Here is a 12,568-nt window from a genome sequence, read left to right on the forward strand (position 1 = left end):
TCTTGGGTTTTTAATGAATTGTTCCTATCCTTAATTGCTGTTTTCTCCTCTTTTTACAACCTGTAACTCTAAAATTCCAAGTATCTGTGTAGGCAGTGATTGTGAATAACAGTTTGTTTACCTAAATGAACTAAAGACTCTGATAAGACCATATGACTAAGAGACCAGACCTATTTTGATTATGTTTTCAGGGACTTTGCAGAGTAATTAGGGTGGCAGTATTAATAACAGTAAAAACAACATAATATGTGAAACACAGGCAAAGTGCTCAGCAATTAATGCTAACTTGTGACGTAGTGGAGGAAAGCATCATAAAAAATTTGGGCAACTGTGCAAAGTTTCATGGAAGAAGAGTGTCTTGTTCACTCCTTAAAGGAAAGCTTAAGACATAGAAGGGGCAACAAAGCCATGAAAACAAAACTACACTATCAAACAAAACTATAAGTAGTTTCAAGGAATTCCTGTGGAGGAATAGAAAGTAAGAAGCCTGGGCTATGTTTAGGAGAATGGTGTAAAATTACTTTACAGTGACCAAATAGCTGTGAATCTTGAAATATTGATCCAATTCACTATAATTGTAGAAGTATCTGACTTATAAAAATTCTAATTCCTGTAAAGAATATAAATCTAGGAACATTATATTCTTTATGGAATTATATATATAACATTATATTCTTTAGGAACATATATTATTTATGTCTATTTCTCTAAAAACAAATAGAAATTATTTAATTAGCATTGTTAAAATGGATTTTAATATAAATTGACAGTATGATTTTATGCTTATTTTAATATGCTTGTGATTATGTGCATAATTATAATACTAATTCATAATTTAGAATCTCAACATTCCTACCAATTTCTCTTTCTAGACATTGTATGACAGCGTGTACCTGACTTTATACAATATTTGTTTTACTTCCCTACCTATTCTGATATATAGTCTTTTGGAACAACATATAGACCCTCATGTATTACAAAACAAGCCTGCCCTCTATAGGTAAGTATTTTCCATTAAATGTTCACAATATTTCTCATTGTAAGTAGTGTATTAAATAGTTATCAATTTTTTAAAGTATCTAAAAAATAAGTCAATTAGTGTCTTGGATTAAAACTTTACTAAGGAATGTACTATAATTGTCATGTGATTTAAAGTTATTGAATATCAAGGAGAAAGATTTGAATAGTCTTTCCAGTATTTGTGAGAATAAATACTTTCATCCTAAGAATGCATTGGGCAATTGGGTAATTTGAACTTACATTTACAAACAAGCATATTCTATTTTGTATGCTCAAAAGAAGTTATTCAGTTATTAGTGGTCTCTAGAATTCCTAAAAATGAGCTTATGTTTTTTTCCCAGATTCACAAGTAGTAATCAGTATGCAGTGCAGGGTTTAGGGTACTAATTCCCATCCCAGATGCCCTGCTTTATTCCTGGATCCCCAGAACCAAGTCATCACAGAGATGTCATTGGGACTTGCTCCTCAGGACCAGCTTATGGTTTCCACTCTAAGTTCCTATGAGATAATACTTGTAGAGGTAATACTTATTCAGATACAGATACTGAATAACTTAATTCCATTTCCCAGTATATCTGGGACAGAGATTGCCACGGATTATTCTTCCCGTGTTAGCTATTGTTGGAAATGAAGTTAATTCGGAGCCTCAGTGCTGAATCTAACTCAGATGACCTCCCTAAAGAGAGAGCATGATAGTAAAGTGATGAACAGAAGACGATAATAACAGATAAATCAGCTTTTACAATTAAACTGACATATTATGCCTATGTCATATTTCTTTATCAAAAGAGAAAATGGATTTGAATATACTGTGTGAACTATAAACAGTCACACAGATATATGATATCATAAGCAGTGGTTTATAAATGTGTGTTTATTTATTCTTTCTGTTAATAGTTTTAAGCATTTGAAATTTAAAAATCCATCTTGTCTTTTAATTACCAAATTATAATAATTTAGTAGCTAATTAATAAATTATTCCTAATATGTTCCTTTTTCTTTTTTTAATTTACAGAGACATTAGTAAAAACCGTCTTTTAAGCATTAAAACATTTCTTTATTGGACCATCCTGGGTTTCAGTCATGCCTTTATTTTCTTTTTTGGATCCTATTTTCTGATAGGGAAGGATGTATCTCTGCTTGGGAATGGCCAGGTAAAATATATAATTTTTTAAAGAATACTTGATGATATTTTGACTTGGTTTGATTTTTGATAACTTTTGTCATAAAAATAAAAGTAAAAGTCAATTTAAATTTTAAAATTTCAGCTATGAAATTAAAATGCAAAAATATAAAAAGTTCAGAAAATTTTTATTTAAATAATAGTTTTATACAAATGAAAATTCAAACAGAAAGGCAAGACAATTTAACCTTAAAATGAAATTTAAGTTATTAGACAATTTTGCTTTTCAAAAATTAGCTAACACAAGAATATATGCTATGACCTTTCATGCTGTTCACCTCAGGGTTACATTTTAATAATCGCAACTGTTTACTTTTGCTATTTTCATTAACCTCATATCTTATATGTCCTTATTTCTTATCATTAGAGCAAAGTGATTTGCATGTTATTGAAAATATTTCAAAAACATTTTTTCATGGTTATGAAATGCTGTACAACACATCGTAGTTTATTTCCTTAATTAGAGAATTTAAGTTTGTTTCTAATTTTTAGTGACTTCTAAAATAATTGAAATCTTAAGCATTCTTTACAGAAAAGAGAAAACCTGCGAGGCACAGTGGCTCACACCTGTCTGTAATCTCAGCATTTTTGGAGACTGAGGCTGGAGAATTGCTTGAAGCCAGGAGTTTGAGTCGAGCCTGAACAACATAGGAGTATTAATCCTCAGCTTATAGTTTTCTTTTCTTTTTTTGTTTTTGAGACAGAGCCTCAAGCTGTCCCCCTGGGTAGAGTGCCATCGCATAGCTCACAGCAACCTCCAACTCCTGGGCTCAAGCGAGTCGCCCGCCTCCGCCTCCCAAGTATCTGGGACTACAGGTGCCCGCCACAACACCCGGCTATTTTTTGGTTGCAGCTGTCGTTGTTTTGGCGGGCCCAGGCAGGATTCGAACCCGCCACCTTAGGTGTATGTGGCTGGTGCCTTAGCCACTTGAGGCACAGGCGCTGAGCCCTCAGCTTATAGTTTTCCTGTGAGGATTAAATGACATGTAGAAATTAAGCATAGTGGCCAGCATGTGGGAGTACTCAGGAAGTCTTAGCATTCATTGTTATTCATTACATTGGAAGACCCTGTTCTGCCCAACGCCACCTGACCTACTTCTCCCAGAAACTCTAACTGTGAAAGTCACCTCTTAGAACGTGCCATGCTCATTTCTAGTTCTGAGCCATTGCTTGTTTTCTCTCTCAATTCTCCTACCTGTGTTCTCCACAGTTGAGCCCACAGATGCTTTTCCTTTTGCTCCAGCTCCCTCCCATGTCTCTCTATGCTAAAATCCTTTCAGACTCTGTCTACTCTGTGTCTCCTTATTCAGCACTGGCTATGTTGACTGCTTTGTGTTTTCTGAACAGTTAAGGAGTAGAGTAGAAGTTGTTAGAGTGGAGTACTAAGAGAAGTAGCTGGAGTGATCCCAAGAAAGGAGCAGGAAAAAGAGTTGCAGTAGTTTGGGGTAAAGTCCAGAACAGTTCAGAAGTTAAGATTTTATACCAATTTTTTTATATAAAGCCTCTAGCAAAATTATGAATATTGTATGTTGATGAATTTTCAACAAATACTTTAGGAGTATTCACTTATCTTTCATTTTTCTTAAGCTGACGAAAGAACTATTCATCCTTCATATATATTTCTCAAATCTTTTTAATAGGCTTTTCTTCCCCTTAACACTGCTTTTTTGTGGGCTGATCTTTATCTTCACAGCACCATAGAAAAGATAACCACGCCATCTTCCTGACCAGGCCCTGTGGCTCATGCCTATAATCTGAGTATTTTGGGAGGCCAAGGTGGAAGGAGTGCTTGAAGCCAGGATTTTGAGGCCAGTCTTTGCAACATAGTGAGACCCTGTCTTTACAAACAATAGAAAAAAATTAGATGGCGTGGTGGCACATGCTTGTAGTCCCAGCTGCTTGGGAGACTGAGGCAGGAGGATTGCTTTTAAGCTCAGGATTTGGAGGTTATATAAGAGTTAAACTTACATAAAATTTCTTTAACTATTTGCAGACTTAAAGTAATCATAGTCTTTAAATAAAAGTATCAGTTAAGAACTAGGGTTTGTTTTAAAATACATTAGTATTGTCTTACCAATAACATCTGTCAAGAATTTATAGATTAGTAATTTAGTTAGATATGTTGTTTGGGTAATCTTTTCATTTTATTTTTTGAAATTAAAAATGAGTTTAAGGCTTTCATTTCTAGCAATCTGACATCAACTATTTTGGAGTTGATTTTAAACAGGGCTTCATAGACTACTACAGATTTATTTTTGATAGTTAGAGATTATTATTCTCATGCTACTTTAATTTATAAGCAGATTTATCATTAAAGTTCAGTCATTTCTTTTTATTAATAGAATTTTGATGAAAGATAACATCATAAAATATTTGTGAGAGATTTTGGTATAACTTTAAAAATTTAAGCCCCCCCCCCATAATATGCCATCTAGAAAAACTGACTTCCATGAAATCAATTTTGAAACAGCTTTATTGAGGCATAATTGACATATGATAAATCATGCATATTTAAAATAATGCAATTTGCTACCCTTTTTAACCATTTTTAAATGTACAGTTCAGTACTATTATTTACACTGTTGTACAGTAGATGTCCAGAACTTTCTCATTCTGCAGAACTGAAACACTATTCCCATTAAACAACTACTTCCTATTTTCCCCTCCCCTCAGATGCTGGCAGCCACCATTCTACTTTTTTTGTTTCTATGAATTTACTACCTATGAACTCTTTTTTTAAAGTTAAATAAGTATGACGACTCTTTTAGAATTTGCCAATGCTTTAAAAAAAGGCTAAATAATTGAAGTTAAATACTCATGAAGAATGTTTGTTAAGTGCATTATAAATTAGAGAAGTAACTAAAAACTAATGATTGTGTTTCTTAATTTTTATTTATTTATGTATTTATTTTTGAGACAGAGTCTCACTATGTCACCCTCAGTAGAGTGCTGTGGCTTCACAGCTTGCAGCAACCTCAAACTTATGGTCTGAAGCGAGTCTCTTCCCTCAACCTCCCAAGTAGCTGGGACTACAGGCCCCTGCAATAACACCCAACTATTTTTTTGTTGTTGTTGTAGTTGTTGTTGTTTGGCAGGCATGGGCTGGGTTTGAACCTGCCAACCTGGGTGCATGCGGCCAGCGCCCTACCACTGAGCTACAGGCGCCAAGCCTGATTTTGTTTTTTTGAAAAGCACTTACTGGCTAGGTGCCTGTGGCTCATGCGGCTAAGGCACCAGGCACACCTGAGCTGGCGGGTTCAAATTCAGCCCAGGCCCACCAAACAACAATAATGGCTACAACAAAAAATAGCTTGGCATTATGGCAGGCCGAGCCCAGCTACTTGGGAGGCTGAGGCAGGAGAATCGCTTGAGCCCAGGAGTTGGAGGTTGCTGTAAGTATGATGCCACAGCACTCTACCCAGGGCAATAGTTTGAGGCTCCGTCTCAAAAATAAAGAAAGAAAGAAAAAAATAAAAAGCACTTACCTTCTCCTATCTTGATCCTTATGGAATAAGTGATCTTAATCTAACAGTTTTGCTGTTGTATAAAGTATTTTTGGAAATAGCTTGTGTTTATATGTCTGTGATCTCAGCAAGGAAACTTCTTCAGGGAAGAAGCTGTTTAAAATTATAAATAAATATGCTACTTAAGATTATAGATAAGGAAAGAAAGTGATAGGAAAACATGAGAGAAGCAGTTCATATTGAAAGAGTTCACTCCCAATTAAAACAGACTCACACAAAAGGAGATGGAAAAGGCATCATGGCTGCCTTATTAGATGAGTAAAAATATTACAGTGACGGAAACAGGAAAGAGAGAACTGTCTTGTGGTAAGAGTAGAAAACTGTGGTGATACAGTATGTATCAGGAAAACGGCAGGAGAACAGTTTCAGAGGTAGCTGAGTTCCCATCCCAGTCTTTTGGGACGTTCTGTTTCTCTGGTGATTTCAACCAAAGGCTTCAGAAGAAAAATAGGATAAATGTATAAAGAATTCTTTGTTAACTCTAGGACCCAAACACTACTATCTAATTCTAATCATTCTTAGAGATATGATATGAAAATTACAAACTTGCTAACTGTCCTTTCAAATGTGATCTGGCCAAAATAAATCTTTTTGTTTTTTTCTTTTTTTTTTGTTGTTTTCTTTTGTTTTTTTAATTTTACTGAAGCACATAGGAATTCAAGGGAAAAATGTCTACCAATAATGATTTTTTTTCCTTTATGAAAGTGTACCAGTTTGAAAAATTAAAATAATTAAAATTTTTAAAATATGTGATTGGGAGAAAAAGTAAAAAGCTAGTAGATAAATTCCAGTTAGAATTCTCCTAGAGAGATATTAGAATTATCAAACCCTCAGCAACATTCTAAAAAAATACATTATATTTACTATACCATCACTTTAAAAATCAAATGGGAAAGACAAGGTTAAGGAGAAAAAGTAATTATTCACCTCTTCATTAAATGTTGTAGGTATGAACCATTTCCCGGTTAGTTGATAATATTAGCAATATGAGGCAGCAGTAATTATAATAATAAAATACATAATATTAATAGTATATCATTATTAAAAGAATATAATAATAGCAATAATTAGCAATACAAGTTAGACCTAGGAGGTGAAATTTCAGATTATAATTTTGAAGAAAATTAAACCTTTTATAGTATTTACTATTTTTTTTTTGAATTTTATAACAACTTCTCCCTTATTTCCTATTCCTAATCAATTTCTCTTTCATGCTATACATGTCATCAGCTGTTGAAAGTTAACCATCAAATGGTAAGAGATCTGTTAAGACACTAATCTGTATCTGTATTCCACAAGAATGCTACATCCTTTATTTCAATTTAAATGATTTAACTACTGTAATTGCCAATCAGGTAATTCAACACATCCAATTTAATTCCTATAGGTAGATACAGATTTTTTAATAAAAAGTTAATTTGTTAAAACCGTCTTTGTCTAGTTCATTATAGAATTTCCCTGCATGTTCATTTATTAATGAGACAGATATTTAAAGCACTTACTGTATCCCAGGTACTTAATAGAAAATTAGATATAGGTACACTTTAGAGGAAAACAGGATACCTTGCTTCTTATGGTGTTACTCAGTGATTGACCATATGTTACAATTGGTCAAAACATCAGTAGTAAGGAGTTTGTACTGGAGAACTGAACAACTAATTAATTCTAGGGAAGGTAATCTTGTGTAGATAGATGTATAGTTAAGTTAAACCAGATAAAGAAGTTTTTTTGTGTGAATTCTTTAAAACCTTCTTAACACAAGACTTTGTTCCTGCAATTATCCTCTCTTCCGTCACCATTAAACTCATCCTTTGTTGGATCAAAACCATCAACATACAGACACGCTTTAAGATGTTCTATCTCCTAATAAAAAACATACTGCTTTGGCTCACACCCTCCTTCTCTGGCTTTATTTTAGAGCAAAACTTGAAGAAGTGGTGTTTTCTCATTATTTCTTCTTCCTGGACTCCTATTGCCCCTTAAACATATTCTGTTGGGTCTTTCCCCCCAGCACTCCTCTCAAAACCTTGTCTTTATCGTTATCACCACTTCTGTGCTGCTGAATCCAAAAGTGTATCTCAGACCTTACAATCCTGACCACTGGGCACGTTTATAAAGCCTTCCTTCCCGCTATGTGATCGTCTCTGGGCTTCTGTAGCTTACTTTGGCATCCTACTATTTTTGACTATTCCTCCTCTTTCTTCTCTTCCTGCCCTTAGAATCAGGGTTTCTCAACCCCTGCATCATTGACATTTTGAGCAGGGTAATTCTTTGTGGTGGGGGCTCATCCTTTGAATTATAGAATATTTAGCAGCATCTCTAGCCTCTACACGCTGGAGACCAGTAGCATGAACACAACTAAAAATCCTCCAGACCCAGCCACGTGTCTTCAGGTCAGCAAAGTCACCCTAGCTTGAGACCCACTGCTCTCAGTGGGACAAAGGCCTAGGGCTCAGTCCTAGGCAATCAGTTCTTCTTTATCTGTCCACTGGCTACACTTATCCTTCCTATTTAAGAAATGATAGAGAAAACAGACAGGTTGGGATAGAAAGTATATTGAGCAGCTGTGAGACAAATCCAGGTTTAGTGATGTCTAAACATTTTAACAGGCCCTATTTAAGAAAAAATATCATACAATTATAAATGCAAACTTAAATATACATGAAAGTGATTTTGTGTGACACAAATATACCCTACTTAATCCAAACCAAATGTCAATTCAACTTACTTTTTTCTAGCTAGATCTATAAATGCCTTCCACCTGCCACTTACTCCATTACCAACGCTCAAGGGGAAATCAGATAACTGATGGATTACAGTTGAAATACATTATTTTTCATAATTTTACCCAAAAGTCATTTGAATGTTCTTATACAGCCTTGAATGAGGCCCGTGCAAGAGGAAGCCCTAAATTCTCCTCTATTTCTAAGGAAAATACCATGTAACATGCCCTAATGTAGGTCCAGTAAAACCAGGTATGGAAGGATAGACATGTGCTGCTATTACCACTTCCAGGCCTGTGTGCATCAAAGTATCTGTACCTGTGGCCCTGAAAAAGGAGACTGGCTCTTCTCCAAGAGCTAAGCTGAGACCCGCTGATTTGTCAGGATTCTGCATCATTTCTAGAGATAAAAAAAGCAGAAAAATAAGCCCAGGTTCAATATGGCTTTCTCTTATCTTGGCAAACTCCCAAAGTACCCTAAGTTAAAGAATTTCATGACATTTCATTGCTAATAATTCTGACTACTACTGATTGTTTATTACATGCCAGGTACCCTGTCCTCTCTGTGTATCTTAATTCTTACAGGAACCTCTGAGGTTTAACCTCATTTTTACAGATGAAGAAAGTGAGATGCAGAGAGGCTAAATAATTTGTTCAATAAATGCTAATTGGTAGAGATCTATGACTTAAAAAAAAGGAGCTTTTAAAATAATTTTTTAAACCAATGTTAACATTATAACTATTTTATAAACTGAGCATAAACTTCTGGTTATGTTCTTATTTGTGGAAATAAAATCTTAAAATTCTTTTGGGATTCTGCTTATTTAATAAACCTTAGTAAGTTTTGTCTATAAAGCCCAAGGGAATCCTTTCTGACAGGCATTAATTGCATTTTTCTCTGGGATCTTGTGAGGAGTACTTCTATTGTCTAGCATCCCTTCCCTTCTAGAAGAAAGTACGTTTCTTTCTTCTTACCATGTCCAAAAGTACTGTGTGGCAAGTACCTACTGTAACTTCTGGTTGGGAGGGTTTCAGAAAAATACTACAATTGTGATAGAACATGCCAGGTACTGTGGCTCAAGCCTGTAATCCCAGCACTCTAGGAAGCCAAGGTTGGTGGATTGCCCGAGCTCCTTGGTTGAGACCAGCCTGATCCAGAGCGAGGCCTTGTCTCAAAAAAAAAAAAAATAGTCAGGTGTTGTGACAAGAGCCTGTAGTCCCAGCTACTTGGGAGGCTGAGGCAAGAAAATTGCTTAAGGTCAAGAGTTTGAGTTTGTTGTGAGCTGTGATGCCAAGGGTGACAAAATGAGACTTTGTCTCAAACAAAAATTGATTGAACAGAGTTTTGTTATCATTTTTACCATGACAGGAATAAAGCAGTCACTAATGACTGTATTATCCTAAAAATAGTCTGTGCCACACAGTTCAAGCCCATCTTTGGGTTTTCAGTCTGATAATGTTATCTAAAGTACCACTGAACGTAAAAATAATAAGCATAGTAATGCTTTATGGTATTGCTTCTTAATACTCTTAAATTTTATTAATATAGTCACCAGTTTCAAATGTTAACTGGCTTAGACAGCTTAGTGATTTTTAGTAGAGAATGAAATTGTTTCTTACCTTACATTTGATTTAACATCATGTTAACACATACTGTAATAGTTTATCCCTTCTGTTTAGATGTTTGGAAACTGGACATTTGGCACGTTGGTCTTCACAGTCATGGTTATTACAGTCACAGTCAAGGTACGTCACTGAAATTAGAAACATGGACCCATGTTGTTATCTATGTGCATAATTAGTAGTTAATATTCTGCATTTCTCTAGCCAAAGATATTTTTTCATTTTTCATTATAAATAATATTACTGATTGGTATTTTAATAACTCATTTAAATTTTTGTCACAAAGTTCTCATTATTTTGAGAAGCCTCAGCTGACCTTTATGATCAAATAAAAATCTCTGAAATTTTGTTTCTTTGTATATAGTGCAAGAGCATAGTTTGTTTTATGCTACAGAGTTGAAATAGAACAATCACATGAAATTTCAATGCTGCTTCCTCACAGAAAAAATAAGCTAAAAATTTTTCAATTTCATACTAACACTCTTTCATAAATATTGCTTCTAAGGGATTATGCCATGGTACTTTTAGATGCTTAGAGTTAGTACATTTTATTCCTGAGTTTTATCTGAAAAGTTAAAGTAAACCTTTATTGTTTTATATTTCTAATAACTTTTTACAAAAAAATTTTAGATGGCCTTGGAAACTCATTTTTGGACTTGGATCAACCATCTTGTTACCTGGGGATCTATTATATTTTATTTTATATTTTCTTTATTTTATGGAGGGATTCTCTGGTAAGTAACTATATTGTATTTTAATTATATTGACTCAACTATAATAAACATTTATTACAAGTTAGATTATGAACAGATTGTGCACAGAATAGTTTTGAGGTCCTATCCTAATAATAAGTTTTTTTCAGTTTACCTTACTACTACACAGAAAAAAAAGAAACGAACATTTATTGAATATCTACCACATTCTAAATGTTTTATGTAAGATAATTTTATAGCCTCATCATAATACTTATCTCTGTTTTTTTTCCTTTGTGGAAACTGAGTCTGGAGGCCACAACGGTAAAAAAGTAGCAAGGCCATGATTTAAACCAGCTTGTCTTATTTCACAATTAATTTTCTCTACACTAACCATTAATTAACTATTAATTTATTAATGTGTACAATAAAATAAGTCACATAGAACCATTACATTTTAATTGTTGAGTTGACTTCTGTCTCAGAGGTAAATAGTTACATCATTTTCATTGGTAGAATCAGATACTCAACCGGCTACTTTGATAGATTAAAAATTAATGCTTCTCCTAAAATTCTTTGGTAAGTGATGGACAATTAAATATAAAGTCTCTGTCTTGGAGAATTTATATTACATTTGACTGCTGTGTCTAATCCATTTGTCAGTCAAAAAAACTATTTAGGACCAGGATAGGATACTCGTATGCATATTCTTTGTTTATAACCCTCTTTATTTCTCTTCTTTTTTCTGTATTTCTCCATATTCCCTGAACTGATCTATACAAAAACTCAAAAGGAATATCTTTGCAATACTTACTACCATGTAAAACTAGTATTTGTAAATGCATTTATTTTAAAATATATTTTAAAAGAAGAGCCTTTGAATAAAGCTTTCATCCTAAGATTTAGGTAATCAGTCCTTTAAACCACTCACATGACAATATTTTTGTTATATACTTTTTTCTTTCTTTTCCTGGTTTCTTATGTGTGGATTACTACATTATTCTTATGATATCCTACCACCAAGATAGGGTTATTAGTCAATTGCCTGCTACTTTCCTTTTAATAAAAACTTACCGAGCCTGAGCAAGAGTGAGATCCCATCTCTACTAAAAATGAAAAACTGAGGCAAGAGGAAGGACCCCTTGAGCCCAAGACTTTGAGGTTGCAGTGAGCTCAGAAACCATGGCACTGTACTAAGGGAAACAAAGTGAGACTTTGCCTCAAAACAAAAAAAACCCTTATATTTTGTTTTTAATATTTAAAGTCTATTTTGTTTTATTAGTTATTAAATTATAGTGATTTTGATTTTGAACATTTTCCTGGACTCTTAATTGTTACTATCAAACGCATCATGTTAATAGGATGTCCTGATTTAAGTGTTCAGTTTCTACTTTTATTAAGCCCACTGTCTTTATTTGCAGGCCATTTTTGAGCTCCCAGAATATGTACTTCGTATTTATTCAGCTTCTGTCAAGTGGTTCTGCTTGGTTTGCCATAATCCTCATGGTTGTTACATGTCTGCTTCTTGATATCATGAAGAAAGTATTTGACCGACACCTCTATCCCACAAGTACTGAAAAGGCACAGGTAACCACTTTTAATATTCAATGCCTTTTCAGTTGTGGGTCTTTGATGATAAATAGCGGTCATTATAATTTGCTGTGTCAGAAAATAGGAAACGACATGTTGCTGTAACAAGTATTTTGCAACATAAACATTGTTAAATGTGACATTTTTAAAGATGTTCCTTCCATTAATGTTATGACTACTGATAAATTATGAGTTCTTTAAATTACATTGTTAT

At 34.0% G+C, this 12,568-nt stretch overlaps 1 protein-coding gene across 1 annotated transcript in view; it reads left to right on the forward strand.

The window, feature by feature from the left end:
• The window catches only part of ATP11B (ATPase phospholipid transporting 11B (putative)), a 122,190-nt gene that overhangs the window by 90,198 nt on the left and 19,424 nt on the right, over positions 1 to 12,568 (forward strand). The window contains exons 23-27 of the mRNA XM_023519262.1: positions 873 to 1,000; positions 2,036 to 2,174; positions 10,130 to 10,195; positions 10,703 to 10,806; positions 12,186 to 12,351. Of these exons, the coding sequence (XP_023375030.1) occupies positions 873 to 1,000; positions 2,036 to 2,174; positions 10,130 to 10,195; positions 10,703 to 10,806; positions 12,186 to 12,351 (603 nt within the window). The remainder of the gene's footprint in view (positions 1 to 872; positions 1,001 to 2,035; positions 2,175 to 10,129; positions 10,196 to 10,702; positions 10,807 to 12,185; positions 12,352 to 12,568) is intronic.

Source organism: Otolemur garnettii, unplaced genomic scaffold (genome assembly GCF_000181295.1).
Source record: "Otolemur garnettii isolate 467f Iridium unplaced genomic scaffold, OtoGar3 scaffold00166, whole genome shotgun sequence".
NCBI classification, from domain to species: domain Eukaryota; kingdom Metazoa; phylum Chordata; class Mammalia; order Primates; family Galagidae; genus Otolemur; species Otolemur garnettii.